The sequence below is a fragment of the Dermacentor albipictus genome, chromosome 1 (genome assembly GCF_038994185.2).
Source record: "Dermacentor albipictus isolate Rhodes 1998 colony chromosome 1, USDA_Dalb.pri_finalv2, whole genome shotgun sequence".
NCBI classification, from domain to species: domain Eukaryota; kingdom Metazoa; phylum Arthropoda; class Arachnida; order Ixodida; family Ixodidae; genus Dermacentor; species Dermacentor albipictus.
The window spans coordinates 472,990,356-473,015,452 of NC_091821.1; the positions used below are offsets into that span (position 1 = coordinate 472,990,356).

The following is a 25,097-nucleotide window of genomic DNA, read 5'->3' on the forward strand; positions in this document are numbered from 1 at the left end:
AGGGGAACGGGAGCTGGGAAGGTCCCATATTAAGAAATTTTGGAAGGGGGGGGGGTGCGGAGTATGTGCCAGGTGTGCCACTCCCTGGCTACGCCACTGAGTGCCAGCAATGACCTAGCTGTAGAGTTTCACAGAGTTAAATGATCAAAATTCCATCCCTTCTTTTGCAGAACACCATATTCCTTCTTGTGTTGATGCCAACATACTTTCAAACATGTCAAAATATATATTTTGCAACATTCCTTTCACTAGTTTTTGCCTTTGTCACTGGCTCGCATGCCACTGTGCTTCCATTGTCACTCAATCGGCCACTTAACGCAGGACATAATAAGAAAAGAACAGAAAAGAAAGCAATGAATTCCTGGGTTTCTCACATTATCATCTGTGAGAGATGTAGATAATGCAATGGCACCTGAAGGATTCTATTATTTGATGATCAACCATCAGACATTCACATGGAGTGAATGTCCTCATACTACTTTGAGGCCTTGCATTACCATGACTTACTGTTGGCTTTTGCCTTAGCATGATGAAAAGATTTGTGCGCATTTTCTCCCATGGCCTTTTTTAAATGATGTACATTTGATGTCTGTGTAGCGCATTGTTCAGGTGTCTCAGCAGCCTGACATTTCTGTGCTGCATCAGTCTGACAAAAATATCTGCTTGCTCTAACAACACGGTCACCTCTTTTTCGAACGTGACCTCCTTTTTGTAGGGCGTCATGGGGACTAACGCAATTCATACTGCAAAGGCCCTGTACTGCAATAAGTGTAGATGACGTATCTGAAAGTGCACCTGGCGGAGTCTACCAAGCTTTGAGGCTGATGCAATTGGCTCTGCAACCGGCGCAACCCAGCACGCGAAGTAGATCATTATCTCAACGTGCACCCATGGCAATGCAACATCAAGATAGCTTAATCACTCAAGTGTGGACCTCTTCCACTTCTTTTTCCAGACAGCACGAGCAGGACTGTCATGTGACACTGGCATAATTGCCTGCTCCAACCTACCCCTCTCCTGCACCATCATTTTTGTCAGCCCTCAAACAATTTTCTTGCTGTTTGACAAAGGACCTCCACCGGCCCTCCCCTAGCTCTTTTCGATAACAACCCACAATGCCAAACATCCTAGAATTGAACTAGGGTGGTTGCTTGGGCTAGTTGGTAATTCATGATCAAAAATAACGTACAGCGCAAAGGACAAGGACAGTGATAGACGACATACACAGCGCTGTATGTCGTCTGTCGTGTAAAAAAAAAAAAAACAGCGCTGTGTATGTCGTCTATCACTGTCCTTGTCCTTTGCGCTGTACGTTATTTTTGATCCTAGAATTGCCCTTATAATGCAATAATGTTGCACGGATCATTCTGTAATGATGTCACATTATATAAAATGCCTTAATAAGTGTAACACTATTACATGAAATACTATAATGCTACATCACGATGAAGAATAGTTAGAAAATGTGGATCGTAAGTCCTGCTTACCATGGTGGAGGCTCTTGTGATCTGAGAGGCTCCACACTGACCACTCGAAGTCGAGCTCCTCACTGGGGTCGCACTCTTGGCACGACGCAGTGAGCGCCACTTTTTCGTGACTTCGCACGTGTCTTTCATAGTCACATGACTGGCAGCTTACATCAATTAGCCTGGAAGGTGAGAAGAATGTCAAGAAATGATCAGCAACGCCTACACAAGGACGCTGTACAGAAATACAGTTCATACAGCAGAATAAGTTTTGGAATACCAAAAGACTCAGCGAACCAATGTTTTACAAAAAATTTTGTAGGTGGCTGGCTGTCTAGCATCATTTCCACTTTCACAAAGCATTACTAGATGCCACAACACGTCAGTATAGGGTAAAGTGCATCAAACATGGTGCTACATATTGAGGTACAATAATGAAGGGTCCTATGGGAGCCAGCAAACATACTCTATTGTAAGGCAAGAAATTTTGTGTGCAATGTACGTGTGTTTGTAGAAACAATGGCACGGTGATGACGATGATGGCACAATGAATGATTTTTTCTGTTTTGGACGATAAAATGATGAAACCTGTTTCATTACAATCTGGGCCAATCACGAATGCAGTACACTGGGTGACCTGGGCCAATTCAAAAGGCAATGCAGTTTGTCATATAAGTCCTTAAAGCACTAGTTGACATAATAATAATAATAATAATAATAATAATAATAATAATAATAATAATAATAATAATAATAATAATAATAATAATAAAGCTTATTTTCATCTCACCACACATGATAGGCAGAAGGGATGGGTGAAGCTGGCATGCTGGCATACAGGGGAAGCGAATTGTTGCAATGTGGCACAATGTGTGCACGAATTATCTCAAAGTCCCAGCATGGAGATAGGACAGAGTGTCACGCACACATCAGTGGTCTGACTTGCAGGGCATGGGCTGTTCTGCTAGGTGGTCCGGGTTCAAATCTCATAACTGGACAAATAACTTTATGTTTATGTTTATGTGGCCACAAACGAGGTGGCACAAGAACCTACCTACCGCAAAGTGCCTGGTAAGAGGCAAAGAATGCTCCTCGATATTAACAGAAAGGAATTTAAATGATTAAACAAAGTTAAAAAAATAACAACGTGAACCCTCCACCCCTTTCCACATACTTGTTATTAATGTATACCTACCGAGATCGAGGGCCCGTTTCAGATGCATTCAGGACCTGCTGTGCAATGTGAGAGGAGGCGTTCCCCAGAGTCAGCATCGCAGTGAAGAGGAAGGCACTTTTGGAGTCCAGTGAGGAAGCGAGGAAGCGCAGCGTCCTGGTGCTTCGCTTGGCCAATAGCGATGGGACAGGGTGCGTGAAACAGTCGGCGTGAGCGTCGTTCAATACCTCGCACTTCCAAGTAATTCTGCAAATGGAGTTGAGAAGTTATTGATGTGCAGACAGAGGAGGACGCTCGCCAATGCACAGTGGCTGTAAGGAGCTGTGATGCTGCATCTGTATACAGTGTGATGATAGGTCTCGCAATACATTCCCTAGCCCAAAATCCAAATGGTATAAGCTCACTAATGATGTATTATTACAGCGTTTCCTAAATTTGTTTACCTCGCATCTCATGATGTGTTCTACAGAACCTAACTTTTAAAAATCCTGACCAAAGACTAAAATGTTCTTTGGTGATGTAAACTGCTTCGCTTGATGCACGGTTTCCCCCAAAGCTACCTGTACTTTCCTGGTGTTTGATAAAATGGTAAAATCAAGCAGCTCTTATTCTGTTCGGCAAGGATATTGTATCCGAATGCACTTGTAAATAAAAAAAATAAATAAATAATAAATGACCATGTGAGATGCCATCAGTGGCTTCATGCTGGGATCCCTGTGTTGCTCTAGTGATGCATACACGCCACATAATTCCATTGTTACTTTGCTTTTATGTATATAAAGGAAACCTACTTAATTAGCATGGTCTACCGACTCGCCTCGAAAGGTGTCAACCCGTCCGCGCGCTGCTCCTTGCGCTGCGCGGGCCTGTAAATTTGGTTTTTCCACAGTAGGACTGTTTGTGAGGGGAAGCGTGCACCTTGGACCCTTCGTCTTTCACAATAATATGTGGCCCACATAACGTTAAGTGAAATTACAGACAGGTGCACGCACATACACACATGTGCACGCATACACACATGTACGCACATACACATACGCACACACACCCGCACGCACACGCGCGCGCTGACACATACATGCACTCACGCACATGCACACACACAAATGCACACACAAGCACATAGAAATGAATTAATTTTTGTTTGAATGAACACATCGCAAGAAACCTAAGAGGAACCTAAAAATTCACGTATACGAGGGCGAATCAGAAATCTTTGCCTCTATATTTTTTGCCAAATTAGGGCTTTAAATACGAAGTGAACACATCAATTCCCAGCGGTAGACCTTTCTTGCACCGGCCCGGCCTTATCTGCCGGTAGCTCCGCAGCTAGGCGCTGCTTTCAGTAGTTGAAGATGGCGGTTATGCTTCGCACGTCCACGGTGTACGAGCAACGAAGTGTAATTTGTTTTCTATGGAGCTAAAGGACGAACGCCCATCGAAATCCACAGGGAAATGCAGCCCACGTATGGGGGAAGGTGCCTCGCTTTGAGAAGTACGCCGAGGAAGTTCCAGGAAGGACAGCGATTCACGTGTAACGACGAAGCCAAGACAGCAGCAGTCCGACGGCGTTTCCAACGTCAGTCGGACAAATTCTATCTCAAATTCAGTGCTGCAATGCGGCAAACTTCTGAACCGTTGTGGGCACTGTGTGGAAAGATAGTGTAAGGTACGTAGAATAATGCGTATATTTGTAATTACCAGTATGCACCTTATTTTGGCTAATAAAAAACTGGGCCAAATACTTTCTGATTCGCCGTCGTATTTCATTTTCCCCGAGTTTTGCATTCCAAAAACATTTGTCGACGACTTCTAGATTTTGTATTGCTAAAGTCGCTTTCAAAGTGGATATATTTTAAACATTCAATGCCTGTTGTTTATTATTATTTGGTTTATATATTTTTGTTTACTTCTTTATCGTTATTACTTCGCTATATCGTAACGTGCTTTGCTGACTTCCATTAACCTCCTGCAGCACGAGCACGAATGCGGGGTCGCCCACGCACATGTAGTCGGAGAGGTCCGGCGGGTAGACCTCGGCCTCGAGGATGACGATCGCAGACGGGCCGACGGTTCGCCACGAGCCGCCCGCGATGCTGAAGCTGACCGGAGGCGGCACGACGGCCAATGTCGCGTTCGCGACGGCGTACACGGCCGTGGGCATCATGCGGACCTGCACGTGGGAGAACAACGAGATCGGTCACAAACTACGGAACCTTAGAAGAGCACAATCGTGAAATTTCTGACCTGCCGTTTGTTTCGATGCGAAGGCGTCAAAGCGCCCACTGAGCGAAAAGTGCCGGCGTCTGTAGCAGCGAAGCGGTGCCTACGGCTGCGGCGCCACGTCACGATCGCGCCTCGACGGAGCAGAGCGGGCGAACGGGCGCTGCCGCAGTAGCGCGCCAGGTGTTGAGTGAGGGGAGAGGGCACCGCCGCGACGCAGCGTACGTCACCTTCGCTCTCGCAAGCCTGTGTTTCCAGAGGTGAGTCTGGCTGCGAAAGCGAGGAAGCCAAGTGGACGCACCTCGATCGCTCGCTCCATAGAGTTTCTCACTAAGTGACAAACTCTATGGTTCGCTCAGCCGACTCATGAGCATAGCCAGGGCAGCGTTATGCCTTCCGCTGTTGGCATGAACGTTGTGCTGTGCAGCTATATCTGCATGTATAACACCGTGGTGCACACAGCGGTCTGAGTGGAATTGACAGTGCACTTCACGCTGCAAGTTTACGCTCACGCTTTTCCCTGTGTCTCGCCTCGTGCACCACTGATGCGTGACGCCTGCAACGCCGGATGGAGTCGCTCCTCCTCAATGCCCCTGCGTTGTGAGACGCCTACTGCATATAGCCGCCAGGGTTAATTCTGTTGCCTCGCATCCTGTGTCGCTGCCAACATGTCGACCCCGCGTTTTTTTATAACGCCATCTGAGGAGCTTTCGCGCAAAGCTAAACCTTGACATCGATTTCAATGCTTCGCTCTTCAGGTGAAACTATCCAATATTTCCACGAGCCCAAGGGCTCGTGGCAGACGCCCAGGCAAGATGAAGCCCACCCTATTAACTTGCGGGACAAAAATAAAGTTTTCACCACCACCACCATTATTATTTTCTGTTAAATACAGATCCTTGGCCTCGAACCCCCCCCCCCCCCCTTCCCCCCCAAAAAAATATACGCTACAGCGCTCGGAATAATTAGACGATAATAGGTTTCCTACGAGACGGTTTTGATTTCGTTTCCCAGTAGGTATTTGTCATGACAGCGACTACTTTATTGTAGACCAGGCAGAACAACCGGACTCACAGAAAGGCACATTAGACAGCACAAAGCGCTATGTCTTATCTATAATGCGCCTTTGTGTGTGACCCGTCGTTATGCCTGAGCTACCAAAGTACAAGATGCCATACCAACAAGCCAATATATGATTACCCTCATTGATTTGTCACGACACGGAAGCTGGTCACACGGAAGCATCCTGACCACTGTTAGATATGGAGCTGTTTCCTGCGCCTACTTCGAGTTCCCCGGACCACATCGAATCGCAGCACATTCCAGAGGAGCGCTCGAGCCAACAAGTTCACGTGCCAACAAGTTCGTACGCCGCCGGTGGAGCCGTGCCGCCGGGAGGAGAAGGAGCCCTCGGACAATGGAGCCCAATCGTCCCCCTTCTTCGCCTTTGAAGAAGGCATTTGCTACCACAGCGGGGCCGTACCGCCGGGAGTAGGTGAGCCCTCGGACAATGGGGCCCCTCCTCCGCCTTTGAAGAGCGCATTGCAAGTCAGAAGGCAAGACCGCAGGGAGCCGCCTGGTGTGGCACCGCGGCACGGGCGCCAACCATTGGCCGAAAATGGCGTCATCTGAGCGGACTCTCTCATTGGCCGAACATGCCGCGACTTCCAGTCCTCGAAGGGTTTAAAAGAAGCATTCCAGAGAGACCAGAGCATTCCCTGATTGACCTCTCTCGAACTTCTTGCCGCGGGCCGCAGCGTCCGAGTTGCTGCCGGCCCTAATGACTGTACGACTGTTACTTGACTCTCACCTCTCTGTATATAATGTAAAATAAAACCCTTTCAAGTTTGTTTTCATCCCGAAGTCCGTCCTCCAACCCCTACATCACCTTGACGTTTGGCGGACCCTCTGGCTCACTCGGTAGTCTTCCTTGCTGCTATCCGTTGCGCGGCCCGATGTAGCATCATATCAGGCGACCGAGCAAGCCAGGGAGAGCTACAGAACGTCAAGAACAATCTGCTGCCACCTGACGGCCGTCTGTGTCATGACGTCATGACATGCGTCTACTGGGAAACGAAACCGTAACTGGTTCGTAGAATGACTATATAACACAAAAAATTATTTAAGGCGCTCCGGCGCTCGCCAGTATATCTTCTGGGGTTTCGAAGCCAAGGTTATTCAGTTAAAGCAGAAAGTGCAAAATCAAAAATTTATTAAATTGACTAATGCAACTCAAGTTAAAATTCACGCAGAAACACTCCTGGTAGTTTTCTAAGCATGCGTAAGCATTGTGCCGCTTGCTCGTCTCCACGCAGCCCAGTGTCATTATCAATGTTACGGAACTTGATCCGATCGATATAAACCCCTATCAACCCTCATCGGTCGTTCGCTGATCATGTCCGATAGCGAACATGATAAGGCAGGTTCAGAATTCATTACGGCAGTCCAACCCACGACAATTGGTGTAAATTAATGTGAACTTAATAAACCACAGTTAATTGAGGCACTCGAACCCCCGACCTTTGATGGGAGTCGAACCCACGACCTTTGATGATAGGTGAACTAAGGTTAATTTCGCGAAGCTCTTGCAAAACCGCCACTACATTTGCTGAGGGAAGTATGCAACGCTTTACTGATGGTTCGGATGCTTGTTTCGAGCTTGTTCTTTATTGAAACGCACGCTGTTCTGCGTTTTGTATGGACACATATCGCAAGTGAAACGCAAGAGATAACGCAAGGTGTACTCGTACATGGAACATCAAATGGTTCGTTCCAATACGCGCACGCGTTTTCGATCGTGCTTCTCAGTGCCTACAGGGCTCACACTCGCTACATTGTAGGCCTGAAACAATCGCTGTGAATTACTGTACTTCATATTTCTCAGCACAGGCGAAGGAGAGAGAACACGCGATCAAGGAACACGAGGTGATCTGCAGTACAGCGGCGTGCCATGCACTGCACACGATATGATGATAAATAGAACAAGAGCGCCGCTCGGCGCTCTGGTGTGATCTTCTTTCACACTGTCGGTCGCACGCGTCGGACGAACCGCCAAATGCGGGAAGAGAACGCGGCTAAGAGAAGACCGCTATAGCGAATGGAAATGACAGCGGGAACTGCATTGCCGGCTGCACAGACGCACTCATTCTAGATACGTGCACTGGCGCGCACTAACAAAAATAATATTATACAAGGAAAGACAGAAATAGGAAAAGAACACGAACTACAGAGCAAGAAACGTCCTGTCCAGACATTCCATTGGCCCATCTCTCGCGCACGGCTCTTTAGGCACGAAGAGCTCGCGTCAGCGGAGTCAACAGCCGAGTCGCGACCGACGAAACACGAGCACGAAAGTGATGGATAAACACAAGGGCGACCGATGGGCGCAGCGACAACCGAGCGTATCGCGCGCGCCCGTCTCGTCGGGCAGAAAGCCTAGCTTCACGGAGTGTCCCCCCCCCCCCCCCCCCACGTTGCACTGCTGCTATCTGTGCCGTGACAAATGTCGCGACGCGACAGCAAAAGCCGCCTCGGGAATACGGCGGAGCGGAGCATCGGCAGCTGTGAGAGCAAACAGACAGCGCCCGACGCGTACACAAGGGGTACCGCGGCGCTCATAGTAATTGCGGGGCTCGTCGGGCCCCGATCGGTGCGCGCGCGCGATATATATATATATATATATATATATATATATATATATATACAAACACGTCCCGCAGAAGCCCCCGCGCGAGATAAGGCATCTGCGCAGCCGCTAAATGCGGGCAACAAGAACGAGCATAACGAGGTATTAAGGAGGCGAAAGAGAAACAGACAGTGGCTTAGGTGCGAATAAGCCGCCGCGAATCGAATCAAGCGCGAGGGAAGGGGAGGACACGTTCGGCCGAATAGGGAGATAAATGCGAGCGCGGAGCATTTATCCGTGCCAATGAACGCAGCACAAACGTCAATAAGGAACAAACGAGGATTGAGAGAAGGGCGAGAGAAGGAGAATAAGACAAAGCGACGCGAATGAAGCGAGAGTGGCGCAAAAAATCACGAACAAAGTGACGAATTAACCGAGGAGGAGCTAACGGATAGAGAGAGCGCCGCAGAAAGACGCAGGGAAGAGAGACGGTGACATTGCGACTGACGAGTGAGAAGGGACACGAAGAATAATCTCACGGCAGGGAAAGGGGGGAAAGACAGTGAGCCTCGGGAAGAGTGGGTCGCTAAAAAAAAGCGAGAAGCACAGAAGCAGAGAGAGGAGTCATCGTCGTGATTAATGACGAAGAGATGCGCCATTTCCTTCCCCTCTGGACGAGCTGGAAAGATGGCACGACGGCGAGGGGTGGAAGCAGGAGCGAATGGAACGGCTGAATTAATAACAAACGCAATTAATCGCCCGCTGCGCGATAGCGTATGCGCCACGGCTTCCGCAGCCCCGAGGCGCTCGCTTCCGCGGCCGACGACGATGAGGACGAGTGCCGTCCGGAACAGCGGCGCGCAGAGGACGACGACGTTTGCGCTGCTTCTTTTTGTTTCTCTTCATTCGATGTCGCTTTCGCTGCGCCAACAACTATGCACGCGTGTGAGCGAGCGAGTCTGCGCAATCTCCCCCCCCCCCCCCTCTCTCTCTTTGCATAAGCCTGCTTGTAGATTCGACCGCCTTCAATATTGTTACGGGCAGAAGAGAAGCACTATGTTGCGTTTCCTGTACACTGCGAGACAACATTTCGTCCGATGCACTTTCTTTTCGGAGCGCCAGGACGGAAGAAAGAAAAACAAGCAAAGTAGTCAAGAGTTCGACGAAAGTTCGTCTCGTCAGGTAACATGATGATGAAGAAATTACGGCCACTGACCAAGTCAAGGTGAAAAAACACGCAGAGACGTTTCGGGACCCGTACGGGTTCCTTGATCACAGTCTGTGATCAAGGAACTGTGATCAGGAACCCGTACGGGTCCCGAAACGTCTCTGCGTGTTTTTTCACCTTGACTTGGTCAGTGGCCGTAATTTCTTCATCAAAAACAAGCAAAGCACCCTTCTCGTTAATTTAACACGTGATTAGTTTCGGCTTTGATTGACAGGGCTACAATGTGATTCATCGTCATCGCAAGGGTGCTACCAGCGGAACGCGAGACACCCGAGCGTACCAGGACGTGACTGTAAACTCGGCAAAGACGTATTGTACGTAGTAGAGAGTTTAAATTCTGGCGCTGGAGTGCAAGCTGCGATACTTGCTCTGGTGCTGTACCGAGTGCCATCGAGGCTTATCAAAACGCGTTCTGACGACTAGGAGCAGGGGAAACAGTATAGGGACAAGTGCGATAGCGATCATGACTGGTAGACGCAAGACGCAGCTTCCACTGACTCGGGAGGCTAGTGACAACGAAAACCTGCCTGCGCCTGCGAAAGACTGCACAGAAACGTTATCAGCATTGGTTCGGCAACTAGAAAGAGTCGGCTTATGGAGGCGTGTATGTTACAAGCTGGTATGTCCCCCCAGTTCATAGAAGCAACCGTTTACGGCAATGATTTCGGCATGATGTAGGGAGTATCATTACAAAGTTATATCAACGAAAAGCTTGACCTTGCCATTTCACCTTAGAAATCCCTTAATGCGCGACCTGTCAGCACAAAGATAATGAGTCGATATTTTTGTGGCATAATGCTATTACCATTAACTGTGACAGATCTTTTGCTGGCATAAATTATAATCGGCGATTAGCCCTGTCACTGTTGGTTATGACAATATGAAGATTGATTGGCTCATAGATTCAGTTTATCGTCCCAAACCATACGATCGCTCCGAGTGACGCTGAAATGGAGGGCTCCAGATAAAGTTCGATCAAGTTTATTTAACGTTGCACACCGGAGGACGAACCCCCGACCTCCTCGCGTTTAGCAGCACAGCGCCACATCCACTATGCCACCGCGGACGGCTAACAGTAGGCTTTCATTCTTGAAACATCGAGCATTTATAAATGGCGACAGCGTCGAGCATGCATCGTTACACCCAGTCTTCAAGCTCGCAACGGTCAAAGTCAATAAAGACATTTAGAATAGCAGGCGAACCCACCAAGCGTTGGGAAAGGGGGGAGGAGGGGGAGGGGTTACGCACAAGCTCCATTGTAGACACTACGCGCTTTCTTTATGTTCGCCTCACTTTTTTTTTTGTAAGCCCGGTGGCTTACGTCCCTCAACACTTGGGCGCCCTAAAATAATTCTCCCTAATGTTTCGTAGCGGCGCGGCGACAGCGCAACACCCCCCGCAGTCATAAAGAACTCCGCAGGTTGTCCCGCAGGCGCTCCGTTACGAAGCTATTGATCAGGCGAACAGACACATGATCCGTCCGGCCGTGCCGAATGCCGCCTAGTGCACAGGTGTCCTTTTTCTTACTCCTTTTATTGCGATGGCAAGTATATGGACTCTCCAGGCGCACTTATGTCGACGCCGTCGCCGTGATGTTCCGCATAAAGTCTAAGGGCGATAACATCATCGCCGCTCGCCGCATGTTGTAGGGGCGAGTGAAAGAGCGCGAGGAAAGCCGACGATAGCGGCTAATCTCGCGTGCGCAAGGGAGGAAATCGGGGAGGAAACACGCCGTTTTCCGTAAAGGCCCCGGGGGAGAGGAGGTAGCAGGGGCAGCAACTGCGTATTGCGCGGCCACGCTCTCTCTTTTTCTGGAAAGCAATATGCGTCGGCGCCTGAGCCGCGACGGCAGCTCACACCTTTGTGCGTGCTGCGTTCTTGCCGCCCAGTTTGCGTTGAAGTGATACACAGTACGGAGGTCACTTCGCTCGCTACTGCTGTCGCGCTTCTTCACGCCGGCGTTTTGACGGCGAGTGTCCGCGGTCATCGAGCGTGATGTGTTGATGTTTGCCTGCGCGCGCTGACACCATGCTGGTTGATTTAAACAATAAGCGAATGTGTACAATTTCATACGGCCGATAAAGCTACCATCCTTACTTCGTATAGCTGTCTACGCATTTGCTATCGCAATGAATGTTTCATCTTTTTGGGCGAAACGTGTTTTGTTGAGCTTTCCTTTCGCACAAAGTCCCGCGCACAGTATTGACCTCGTCTCCATTTTTCTCTTTCCTCCTCTATCTCTCAACTTCTCGCCACATCCGACATGCTTCGCGCACCGGCTAATTGTTTGTTTCTTTCTTTTACAGTATTAAAATAGTCCCCGTCACCGAAAAGACGAGTTTCCGTCTGATCCAGCATGGCTCTACAGTTTGTCACGACGTCTCACCTTGAGCGACAGCAGGTACCGGCCTACGGGCAGCGTTCCCGCAGGCAGGAGCAGGTCCTTCCGGGAGAGGGCGCCACCACTGTGCTCTAAGACGACGTGCGACCCTGTCGCGTTCAGGACGGTCCACGAGTACCTGATCTTGGCCGAGATAGGGCACGATGTACCGACGGCTGCCTCCACGTACACGGTTTCGTTGAAGCGGACCTATTATCGGACGGAAGGGAAATAAAAAGCGGGATAGGGAAGAGTAAAAGGAAAACACAACCCGTTTTATAAAAATGACCGACACTATTTTATATTGATCCAAAGTGTAGTTTCAGTCGGTTATAGGTTATATACTAGGGACTACAAATTGTTAACATGATTACATCCTCCCACTCTCTCCTCAATTTTTGTAAGCCGTGGCACCAAGTGAAGGCGCAATGTGACTCCAAACGCACCTCTGTGCAAATAGTTTTCCAGCTGAAAAAAAAATCGAAACCAATCAATTTTTGCTTTTTGCCCTAGTAATAGGAATCCTTGCCATATCTTGGAACGTACTGCCGTCGAAACGTTACGTATTTTTGTCGCACGCAGAAGCAATTTCAGATTGGTGTGCTTGGCTGCGCTGCACAGCGGCAGTCCTTCTATGGCGCAGCCAGAATGAGTTCTGGTATTGGAGAAGTCATTACTGCGCTGGTATACGTCTGAGCTGCTTGCATATACAACCTAGATAAGTTATGCGTCACTCACCTCCGTGTACCGGTGGAGGCGCAGTTCGGGCTTGCTGCAGGGCTGCTGCGTCGCGAACACGTTCGTCTCGAACTCGGCGCGACTGAAGGCGTTGTAGGCGACAACCTTGATCCAGTACTCTCGCACCCTGTTCAAACGAAATTCAAGAACGAGAGAGTGTGTGTGGTAAGCACGCAGACTGAACAGGAAGCCGGAGAGCGACAGAAAAATAGAAGGCAGAGAGGTTAAACAAGTAATCGTATAACACGGACGTACTCTTTTCTTTTTCTGCTCTATATGAAGCTCTTGGACCTCGAAACCGTGTGACATCCAACACTGGACGCGCCGCAAGACGGTGTGCATCAAGCCACCCTGATACTGCCTCATTCCGGCACGCATTAATTCCCTCGTACCCCGAAAATATGGTGCGCGGGGAGCGACAGGTTCTTATAACGCTTAGACGTCATCAGGAACTTCACGGCAACCCTGACGGCGAAAACTCATCTGGACTGCCTTTAGAACTGTTATGGCAATGGAAAGACCGTTATTGTAATAGCAAAGGCAGTAAAGAAGCTCCGAAACACGAGCAGCGGATGTTTCGACCTTAGCGCTAGAAAAAGCGAGGGCGTTTTCCTACTTTTATTACGTGCGTGCATGTAACATGCTAGTTTGTCACGTGTGTTTCCACACGGCATATTACACGTAAGTGCTTACAGGCCGTCTCCGTAAAGAATCTGCATAAGTGGCCTGCGGAACTTGTTTGTAACGTGCCCGTAGTCTGTAGGCTGGTTTGCTCCTATCCCAGCACCTCCAAGCACATTTGTTTAGTACGGCTAATCTTTGCTCGTAATCTCGGACGTCATTTTTTTCCCCACAGTTTGCCTTGCGGCAGAATACGGGTAAAGAGCCTTAGGGCACGCACGTGAACCTGAACATCATAGATTTTTCCCTCCGCTAAGAGTCCCAGGTTAGATTCCTGAAATCGAGGCCTCTTCTGACAAGGTATTCTATTTTCCTTTTCTCTCTTCTTTTCAGGCTCAACAGTGAGTTAGAAAATTACCCGTGCGATTCCGCTACGCTAAGGTGGCTTAGCTCTTAACAGCTGACGCTGCCACGCGCATGCGCCAAGCGTTAGCGGCGACCCGAAGAACCTGGGACAGGACAGGACTGCTTTTCAATTGACGCCTTTCTACACAGCTAACGTAGTAACCCTGTTCGCACCTGGTGAACGTGTGCGACACCTCAGGTCCGGCGGTGACCGAGACCGGATCACTGCCGTCTCCAAAGTTCCACGAAAAGGTCAGGTTGCTGCCCGTCGCGTAGACAGCTCGCAGGCGCGTAGGCCGAGCCACCAGCACCGGTCCCAGGACGTTGATTCCGTTCAGGTTGGTCACCCGCTCGACAAGACGAAGCGCCAGCTCTGGCGACGACACAGAGCTCACGTGATTCTGGCAGGTTACCCTGACCACGTAGCTGCAAGAGGATAGAGGAGGAAACAAGTAAGCTGCGTATGAAGGCACTTCACGCGTGTTTCTCCACGCGGAGAAGCACGCTTAGCGCCACTCTCACTTTTGCGTTTGCTTAGGAGACTCGCTTTAGTTCCACAAGAACTACAGCTTGTGAATTGCGGCGCCAGTCCTTCGCGAATATGTTGTCCTTTGTCTTTCTCTACAGCGCTCATTGCCGGCATACTTATAGCGACATACAGCGAGCGTCGCGCACGCTGCTATGTAGACACTTGGCCTTAATCCTCGGTCGTGAGAATGATCTTTCGAACCACAATTGTTCTGACGTCATCGCGCCCACGGTGGTGTTTGTTGCCGTGGAAGGATTGAAATGACGAAGAGAGAGCGAAAAAATAAAACTGTTTAATGGCATTTGGAGAAGTTTGGGTACATGCTTCGCATGCTATTCTCGGTGAGATGGTGAAAAATGTAAAAAAGGAAGTGAGAGAAAAATCAATAAAAAGGAACACACACACATCGACGCATACACACACGCACCTACACGCTAATACCAACAGGCGCGCCAAATGCACCAGCAAAAAACTTATTCTGAGACACAGTGATGGCTGGATAATGCAAGAACGCCTTGAAGGCGCGCAATGTAAAGCCAAGACACTGCCGCGGTCCGAGTAGGTGCCGACGCTCAAGTCGCGCGTCACATCTTTAAAGCGTTTCTCATGACAGCCCTTGAGGTTTTAAAGCGAATACGAACTGGGCGGTCAAAATACTGGTCAACGCAGCAAGAAGGACACGACAGCATGGTCGATAAAGAATGTTATTCCTACAGCGATTAAGCGCAATCACCATTTTCCGCCGTCGTCGCTTCCATTCTGTTGCGTATAATGTTCACATGCGAAAACAATGAAAGGGTCCGCACACAGTATGCTGGTGGTCACGTGATGTGCTCAGGGTGCGAGAGAGAGCATGCGAGGGCAAGCAGAGAGAAATGGTGACCGCGGCCAATGTTGGAGGTCACGTGATCGAGCTCGCGTTTCCTCACCGTCAGGCTTGAGGCTCTAGCCCGGCCGCGACTACCCACGTGGCGGCACATACGCATCCCGCGCGCCGCATGCCGGAGGCAACTTGCTGCCGGCCGAGTGCGAGGTTCACACGCAAAGGCGAGCCGACATGGCTGGTGGCTTCGTGCGTGCTCTCCTACCGCGCACCAAGTATTTGGAGGTCGCGTGATGCGAGTTTCAGTGAAGTGACACGGTTGAAATGGCGAAGCGAGCGGCACCACGAAGCGTTCGCTTTGAGACAAGCTATCCGCTGCCGGCGCTGGTCACCATGCTGGCGTTGTGACTGCGACCGGTCGCGGTAAGTGAATGAGAGCCGTTCATGTTTGTCTGCGAGCGTAACACCGTGCTTGTTTAGCTGGTAAGCGAATGTTCACTGCAATTTATACCGTGTACTAAACTACGAGCCTTAACTACGTGAAACTGGCTAATACTTCGCTATCGCTATCGATGAGTATCTTTTGGGTTGAAGCTGCGACATTGGAATACATAAACGAAGCAGAACCTTCATCACTCCATAGCTACACAATTTCGAAAGGAGTTAACTGGGCAAAAGTAAGCATAGAGAAAATATACATACAACCAAATAGTGAAAAACGGGAACATACTGGAGGCGCAAGGGCTCAAGACATGCGCCACCACTGTTTTGCAACTATATTTAGATGCCCCAAGAAAGCGAGAAGTGAATTCGCGTTCTCCTAGCTTGGCGATACGAAGGCAGAGGCGCGTCGGAAGCAGACTCGCAAAGCAGGCGTTCACTTTCCCTCTCCTGCCACAACTTCGAGCAGGGTGGTACTAGCGAAGTGGACAAAGCATCGGCGGCAGAGAACTATCCCGATAGGTCCTCTAAGCGCAATTCAAGCGTCCCTACACGACAACGTTTTCACGGCACGGGAATGTGCGAATATCTGGTATTTCGAATACTACTCGAACACATTCGTTTCGAATTGGAGTATTCGATTGGTAAACTTCAGATAAGATGTTTTAGAATACATTTACATCACCGAGTATATGCGACAGCTATATTACTAACGCCAGCATAGTCGCCATGAAAAATCGCACTTGCGCGTTGTCCGGCAGCCAGTTTATGAGCGCGCTAAAAGCGAACCAGGAATTGTCATGACTTTTCACTTCTTGCCCATACATAAGCTGTGCCGTTTCTGCGTATTGTGTGTAATCACGAAAAATGAGTTCTTTCTGGGGTTATAACGACTCAGGGAAAAGGTGCAGATGGTGCGGAAAGGGAAAGATGACTCGCCGAAAGAACTAAAGCAAAACTGCAGCAAATATTACAACGGAATTCAAAACAAAAATAAGAGAGAACGACTCGCAGCCTCTTGTGTTAGATAAATGAATGGAAAAAAAGAAAGGGAACACACCGACTAACATTAAGCGCATACCAAGGTGGAGACGGTTGTTACTGTTTACTATAGCCATGAAGTGTGGCAAGTTTTGTCACTGAACACCCCGCTATCCAGCAAACCAAGAAGCAGTCACTATGAGATAGCGAGAGAGAAAAAGAAACAAACAAGAACACAAAATGGCAAAAAACTACCAGACCAAGTCTGCAGAATGTTAAGAAAGAGAGAGAGAAAAATAAATAGTAGGCGACCGTAATATTTGACTTGGGGCTTCTCTTAGTGGCATTCGCACCTCGCCGTTCGTGTTACTTAGGTTAAGCGAGCGAACGTCTTTCCCCTGGCACGATACGCGGGCGAGGAGCGAGGGAGGGCGAGGAGGGTCTGTAAAGTCTTCGATTCTGTGTTTTTGTGTGCGGTAATCAGTTATTTCTAATTAATTCTAATTACTCGAGACACTTCAGTAGCTCAGAGAGAGAGAGAGATAGCAAAGAGAGGAAACTCTCTTTGCTATCTCAGTAATTCAACTTGTAACTAAACTTATGCTCTGATATAATATCTATAATGAAAGCATGAATTTAGTACCATACTATATTTTTCTTATTTATTTTGAATTTCGTCCTCGGTCCTATCAGGAGGTGAACCGAGAGCGCTGTGCAAGAAACAAGAGTGTCACTCGATGCTCGTGCCACTAAAGAAAGAAAAGACTCGCCATGCCGGCCCTGCGAAAGTGGATGTCCAGCAAAGCTGTGGGAGAGCGCCACTACAACTGCTGAGGAGGTATTTTTTATAAAAACGAAATAATTACATTGCCCACGATGGGAAACATCTGGCGTTAACATCCGATGGTACCAAACCCATGTGACCATGTGGTGACGTCCCGTTTGATGTGATGATGAAACGTGATTACGTCATCACGCCAAAGGGCGCGTGATGACATCGTCACGTCAAACGTTACGTTACGTGATAACAGCATCGTCACGTCACAATATCGCCTGATGATGCCATCGCGTCAGACGTGACGTCATGCGATGGCGTCATCGTCAAGCGATGATGCCACCTGACGAAGCCATGTGATGCCTCCTGGAGAAACAGCACACTGTGCGCGGCCCGCTTCTTTGGATTGTCTCCGGGATCGGCTCACATTCTTGTGTGATCAATGGTAGCGCGCGCGGACACGAAACAATATCGACCAACTAAGGCTGTTATAACAGCTTCGCTATTAAGAAAGTAATTTTGGGCCTCGACGCTCTCCGCGTAGACGGCACAGGTCTGGTATGTTAACCCACCTTGACGCGCTATCCATTGATACATTGAGTCCCGTTCAAATCGCACGCGGACAACAAGCATAACCGCTGCTTTCGCGCCTTGTTTTAACTACCACCTGTAACTTAGTCTTAACCCCGGCCCTCAGTCCCCAGCAGCTGCGAAGCAACTGACCACGGCGGCGGTCAGACCTGCGACGCAGCAGAGGGTGCTAAAAATCACTGGCTCCGGACAGGCCGCCGTTAGAATATGAACCTGGCAACGCTTAACGCTAGAACGTTATCTAGTGAGGCGAGTCTAGCAGTGCTGTTGGAGGAATTGGAGGGCAGCAAATGGGATATAATAGGGCTCAGTAAAGTTAGGAGGCCAAAAGAAGCATATACAGTGCTAAATAACGGGCACGTCCTGTGCTACCGGGGCTTAGCGGAGAGAAGAGACCTAGGAGTCGGATTCCTGATTAATAAGAATATAGCTGGTAACGTGCAGGAATTCTATTGCATTAACGAGAGGGTGGCAGGTCTTGTTGTGAAACTTAATAAGGGGTACAAAATGAAGATTGTACAGGTCTACGCCCCTACATCCAGCCATGATGACCAGGAAGTCGAAAGCTTCCATGAAGACGTGGAATCGGCGATGGGTAGAGTGAAAACTAAGTACACTATACTAACGGGCGACTTTAATGCCAAGGTAGGCAAGAAGCAGGCTAGAGACAAGGCAGTGGGGAATATGGCATAGGCACTAGGAATAGCAGGGGAGAGTTATTAGTAGAGTTTGCGGAACAGAATAATATGAGGATAATGAATACCTTCCTCCGCAAGCGGGATAGCCGAAAGTGGACGTGGAGGAGCCCCAACGGCGAGACTAGAAATGAAATAGACTTCATACTTTGCGCTAACCCTGGCATCATACAAGATGTGGACGTGCTCGGCAAGGTGCGCTGCAGTGACCACAGGATGGTAAGAACTCGAATTAGCCTAGACATGAGGAGGGAACGGAAGAAACTGGTACATAAGAAGCCAATCAATGAGTTAGCGGTGAGAGGGAAAATAGAGGAATTCCAGATGAATCTACAGAACAGGTATTCGGCTTTAACTCAGGAAGAGGACCTTAGTGTTGAAGCAATGAACGACAATCTTGTGGACAGCATTAAGGAGTGTGCAATGGAAGTCGGTGGTAGCTCCGTTAGGCAGGATACCAGCAAACTATCGCAGGAGACGAAAGATCTGATCAAGAAACGCCAATGTATGAAAGCATCTAACCCTACAGCTAGAATAGAACTAGCAGAACTTTCGAAGTTAATCAACAAGCGTAAGACAGCTGACATAAAGAAGTATAATACGGATAGAATTGAACATGCTCTCAGGAGCGGAGGAAGCCTAAAAACAGTGAAGAAGAAACTAGGAATCGGCAAGAATCAGATGTATGCGTTAAGAGACAAAGCCGGCAATATCATTACTAATATGGATGAGATAGTTCAAGTGGCTGAGGAGTTCTATAGAGATTTATACAGTACCAGTGGCACCCACGACGATAATGGAAGAGAAAATAGCCTAGAGGAATTCGAAATACCAAAGGTAACGCCGGAAGAAGTAAAGAAAGCCTTGGGAGATATGCAAAGGGGAAAGGCAGCTGGGGAAGATCAGGTAACAGCAGATTTGTTGAAGGATGGTGGACAGATTGTTCTAAAGAAACTGGCCACCCTGTATACGCCGTGCCTCATGACCTCGAGTGTACCGGAATCTTGGAAGAACGCTAATATAATCCTAATCCATAAGAAAGGGGAAGCCAAAGACTTGAAAAATTATAGACCGATCAGCTTACTGTGCATTGCCTACAAACTATTTACTAAGGTAATCGCAAATAGAATCAGGAACACCTTAGACTTCTGTCAAGCAAAGGACCAGGCAGGATTCCGTAAAGACTATTCAACAATAGATCATATTCACACTATCAATCAGGTGATAGAGAAATGTGCGGAATATAACCAACCCTTATATATAGCTTTCATTGATTACGAGAAAGCGTTTGATTGTGTCGAAACCTCAGCGGTCATGGAGGCATTACGGAATCAGGGTGTAGACGAGCCGTATGTAACAATACTGAAAGATATCTATAGCGGCTCTACAGCCACCGTAGTCCTCCATAAAGAAAGTAACAAAATCCCAATAAAGAAAGGCGTCAGGCAGGGAGATACGATCTCTCCAATGGTATTTACAGCGTGTTTACAGGAAGTATTCAGAGACCTGGATTGGGGAGAATTGGGGATAAAAGTTAATGGAGAGTACCTTAGTAACTTGCGATTCGCTGATGATATTGCCTCGCTTAGTAACTCAGGGGACCAATTGCAATGCACGCTCACTGACCTGGAGAGGCAAAGCAGAAGAGTGGGTCTAAAAATTAATCTGCAGAAAACTAAAGTAATGTTTAACCGCCTCGGAAGAGAACAGCAATTTACAATAGGTAGCGAGGCACTGGAAGTGGTAAGGGAATACATCTACTTAGGACAGGTAGTGACCGCGGATCCGGATCATGAGACTGAAATAATCAGAAGAATAAGAATTGGCTGGGGTGCGTTTGGCAGGCATTCCCAGATCATGAACAGCAGGTTGCCATTATCCCTCAAGAGAAGAGTATATAATAGCTGTGTCTTACCAGTACTCACCTACGGGGCAGAAACCTGGAGGCTTACGAAAAGGGTTCTACTCAAATTGAGGACGACGCAACGAGCTATGCAAAGAAGAATGATAGGTGTAACGTTAAGGGATAAGAAAAGAGCAGATTGGGTGAGGGAACAAACGCGAGTTAATGGTATCTTAGTTGAAATCAAGAAAAAGAAATGGGCATGGGCAGGACATGTAATGAGGAGGGAAGATAACCGATGGTCAATAAGGGTTACGGACTGGATCCCAAGGGAAGGGAAGCGTAGCAGGGGGCGGCAGAAAGTTAGGTGGGCGGATGAGATTAAGAAGTTTGCAGGCACGGCATGGCCACAATTAGTACATGACCGGGGTTGTTGGAGTAGTATGGGAGAGGTCTTTGCCCTGCAGTGGGCGTAACCAGGCTGATGATGGTGATGATGATGATGATGACGCGACCGCCGCATCGTCGCGACGTTAAGTAAGCACGCGACGCGAGCCTACTGCAGGTGGACGCACGGCACAACTCACGTTCCAGGCCCGGTGGGGCGAAGGTTCACCGCGGCCGCGTCCGTGACGTAGCGTTCTCGCTGCGGCATCAGAGACCAGAGGAAGCGCAGCGTCTTCTCCGTGGCGGGCACCACCGAGGCGCGCAACAGAAGCCGCTTCTCCAGGGGCAACGTCACGTCCGCGGGCGCGCACGTCTCTGCAGCAGCGGGCGGCCCGACGCACAGGGACGCCTCTGAAAGAAATGCTCGCCGTCAGCACTGCCTCCGCGGGAGGTGACTGTATGGGAACGGTAAACGTGCGAAAACGTCTTCTTTTTTTAAGTCCAAACATTTTTTTTTTAGAGTCTACAGTTATCACTGCTGCAGAAAACTTATTACTACAATCCGGAATTAGGAAGTGAACTTTTGTCCGAACCTGCATACATATAATCTCGTACTGGCCATCGCCATAAATTGAGCGTTCCACATTGTCGCACGAACCTATGTTTTTATTCATTTATTTCTAAAACTACCAATTAATGCCATCATCTGCCGGCCTCAATTGTTAACACAACCGATACATTTGCTTTTAGAACTACTATTGAAGGATACATTTGTTAATCTGGGTTTTAAATGTTTTTTTATTATTATAACCTGTCACCTGCACATGCTCTGTATTTCGTTCCACTCCTTTGCTTTAAAGCCTTGAAGGTTCAATAAATAAATAAATAAATAAATTAATTAATTAATTAATCATCAATTCGAGTTGATGTCACTACGAAGGCGTTTTTTTGGGGGGGTAACCATTGACCAAACTTGGCATCAAAGATGTCTATTAAAGAGCGCCACACTTCCGACGGCACATAAGCAGTGGCCCCAGTTGTACACACCCAGTGTTACCCAGTGGCAGGCAGATATCTTTAGGCTGCACTCTAATCGGCATCGGCCGACGAAAACGCCGAGATGCACCACGAAAGCTGGTTTGACTCAAAGAGGAATGGTTCGCATTATAAAAAAAAAAACACGCAAAGCGCTTCAATTCGGCGCTGATCTAACCAAGCACCGTGGCTCTGTGGGGGGTAACTAGCTTCATCATCAAATAATGTGCTCGCCCACTACAAGCGTGAGCATTAGCATAACTCAATGCTTTCCAATTGTGGTTAACGTGTGACCCACGAGAAAGTGAAATGACGCGTCGCGATATTCACACTTATATAATTTTGCAAAGGCACACTTTTATTCATTTCGATTTTAGCGCACATCACTATCAAGCCGGCACTTTCGGTGGTCATTGACTTCCATCTTGATTGGAACCTCACAAACGCCATCGAAGCACAGAGCAATTTTAACGTGAATGAAGTCAATCACGCTAAAAAATAACATGCAGTAGCACCCGATCTGCATTGTAAATTTGTAATCGATCTGAATCAACAACTGCGTGCTCGCAAGTGGCCGTGTGGCAGGAGTAAAAAATAACTTGCATTTAAAATTTTACGCGGTATTTTAGCAGTCACAAAGAAATTAGTAGGTTTCAAACTATGGCAAGATATACTAGTCGAATGCGTGCGCCAGCGTGGACGACTCTTCCTAAATTGACTTTGTTCGCTACAGCAGTTTATTAAAACGGCTGCAAAATATGGATACTAAAAATTTCTTGGGCACTGTTGTGCAAATTCAGAGCGCGCTATACTTAGAGTTCGGGACGCGGAGTCAACAGATTAAGAAGAAAGGGCGGCTTCGCGAGACCAATCCAAGTCCACTAAACATGAAACGCCAACTAACCTGACCGCTTCCCATGCTATCCAAATGTACGGGCTCCAGGCGACAGAGGAGCGTGTTTTCGCGTATGCACTGTTCGCCTCTATATACGTTGCAATGAAAACGGCACGTCGCCGTGCCGGGAGAACTCGAGCGGAACTCGAGCGCCTTGCGAATCCACGTTTCCAGCGATCCACACAACGAACACCCTAACTGACACGACAGCCCCTTCGCAAAAGCACAGGGAAGCAGGACGCTTCAGCACAAGGCAGCGATGCTTCGTGCTCATCAAAATAGTGGCGGTCAGCGGTCAGTCATGCTTTGCAACACGTCGTGTTCTTCGCAAAAGCGTGCATTCAGAAGTCGTTGTTGCTGCGGCGATTGGTGAAAACAGCGCGAACACGTGGGCGCTGTCGGTGGGAAAGTCACTTAGCTTCACGCTGCCACAAGAGTGTTTCCCACAACAACATTTTGTCAAAGTTGATGTACTCGTTCATATCCTATGAAATTAGCTGTATGCTCCGCGGCGCCCGACTCCCAATACTTGGAAAGTTGCGTCACCACAAGACGAAAAAAGGCGTAAAAACGTACAAACAGTTACAACAGAATACTTATAGAAAAGGAAAAGACGAACAAATATTTAGGGGACATCAGAACAAGAGCACATGAGCGCAGGCAGAAGTTACAAGCTCGATTTGCTCGCGCCGCCGTAGTAAGCAAGGTCAAAGCTGAAGTAATCGCTCAAGAATGTAATTTTAAATGTTTCTCTCTGAGAGTCAGCTGTGTGTCAGCGAGTGACAAAAGTTCTCTTTCAAATTTAGAAACGAACTTGGAGGGAAGCCCATAACAACAAATGCGGCAGTCGGTACTGAAATGAAACTTAAATTATATTCCCGCAAACGCATAATTAAAGCGAAATTCGTCAAGGTTTGTCTTATCGCCAAAGAAGTACGTAAATAGTTGAAGTGAGTGCATGGGAATGACACGAGGCAAAATGAACAACATTGCAGCACTAAGACAGCTTCTGTAACGTTGCGTAGTGTAGCCGATTACTCAAACCAAAAACAAAAGCCACAAGAAAAACATTTGGAGGACGTTTAAGCTTCGCCTTTAAGAGTGGAACGCGAAAGCATCCAAAGATCTCTGAGTGCTTCTCACGCTTCCAGGCAACTGCAGCTTACGTCATAATGTTTACCGGGAAACGCTATCGGCTAACGCTATGCGCAAAGGCGACCTTTATGGTATACAAACGCGGCCTCTTGCGTGAGCAGATCACGGAGATTGTGCACAGCCGCGCCAAAAAATATTACTTCAGTTCGAGGGTTCTGTTATTCTTTCGCACTGTTATTGTTTCAGTCTAAGCAGATTTAACATAAAAGCGTGCGCTGTCGATGTCTTGTTTCATGACATTTGTTTGCGGACTGTCATTTTCAAAATTCTTAGGACTAATTTTGTCAAGAAGTAATTTTGTAAGCCAAGAATGTATGAGGAATTTTAGTGATAGAATGGTGTGACAGTATAACCCGCATATGCCGCATGTCATATAGCAAGACGTGGCACATGCGTGTACCTAAACACACGCAGCAGTTTTCGCTCACTAAAAACTCCACCGACGCCGACACCGGATTTTCTACGACACGGAGCTCCCGTTGACGATATAGCGTTAAAAATTAGCTCTCCAATTTTTAAGTTAAATCAAACGTAATGCCACACGAATGTTTATGGTAGGTGAAAAATAAATAAATGTAAAGATAAGACAGGGAAGTTATTTCTGTTAGCGCCTTGCTGAGGCAGACGCACGTAGAAACAGTACGAGTGGCTTACAAGACTGAGGAAAACGTTACAGAATGACCGAGTTGGAACATAAAAATAAAACGTGTTCGCTCGAACCAATTCACTGCAAAGTGATTCACCCTCCAGCCACTAAAACGCAGGGTAGAAACAAGAAATCACCCTCATGCTGAAACTGCGATTCCCGAAACGACTTGTTCGGCGAAAACGAAAACAACAATCGATAAACTGAAGTTTCAAGCTGTGTTGCGAAGCTCGCAACACATTCGGGGAAGCACGACCGCCAGCGGCAATGAACCGCCGGGGGTCGACGTCCCGTTGCTTTACTCGTCGCTTCATCATTCTTTTTTGTTTTTTTGTTCTCAGCTGCCAAGAACGAAACCAAACAAAAAGAAAGACAAGAAACAGTCACTGTGCGAATAGGAGCAGCAAAACTGACACAAAAAGCTGAAAACATCGTGAAACA

General features: G+C 48.1%; 1 protein-coding gene across 4 annotated transcripts in view; it reads right to left on the reverse strand.

Moving 5' to 3' along the window:
• Positions 1–25,097, reverse strand: part of LOC135908902 (uncharacterized) — a 636,710-nt gene that overhangs the window by 97,364 nt on the left and 514,249 nt on the right. For all 4 annotated transcript variants that reach the window (XM_070532480.1, XM_070532479.1, XM_070532481.1 and 1 more), the window contains 7 exons: positions 21,126–21,336; positions 14,035–14,286; positions 12,835–12,961; positions 12,103–12,306; positions 4,647–4,813; positions 2,662–2,886; positions 1,488–1,648 (listed from right to left, as the gene is read on the reverse strand). In XM_070532480.1, coding sequence (XP_070388581.1) covers positions 1,488–1,648; positions 2,662–2,886; positions 4,647–4,813; positions 12,103–12,306; positions 12,835–12,961; positions 14,035–14,286; positions 21,126–21,336 — 1,347 coding nt within the window. The remainder of the gene's footprint in view (positions 1–1,487; positions 1,649–2,661; positions 2,887–4,646; positions 4,814–12,102; positions 12,307–12,834; positions 12,962–14,034; positions 14,287–21,125; positions 21,337–25,097) is intronic.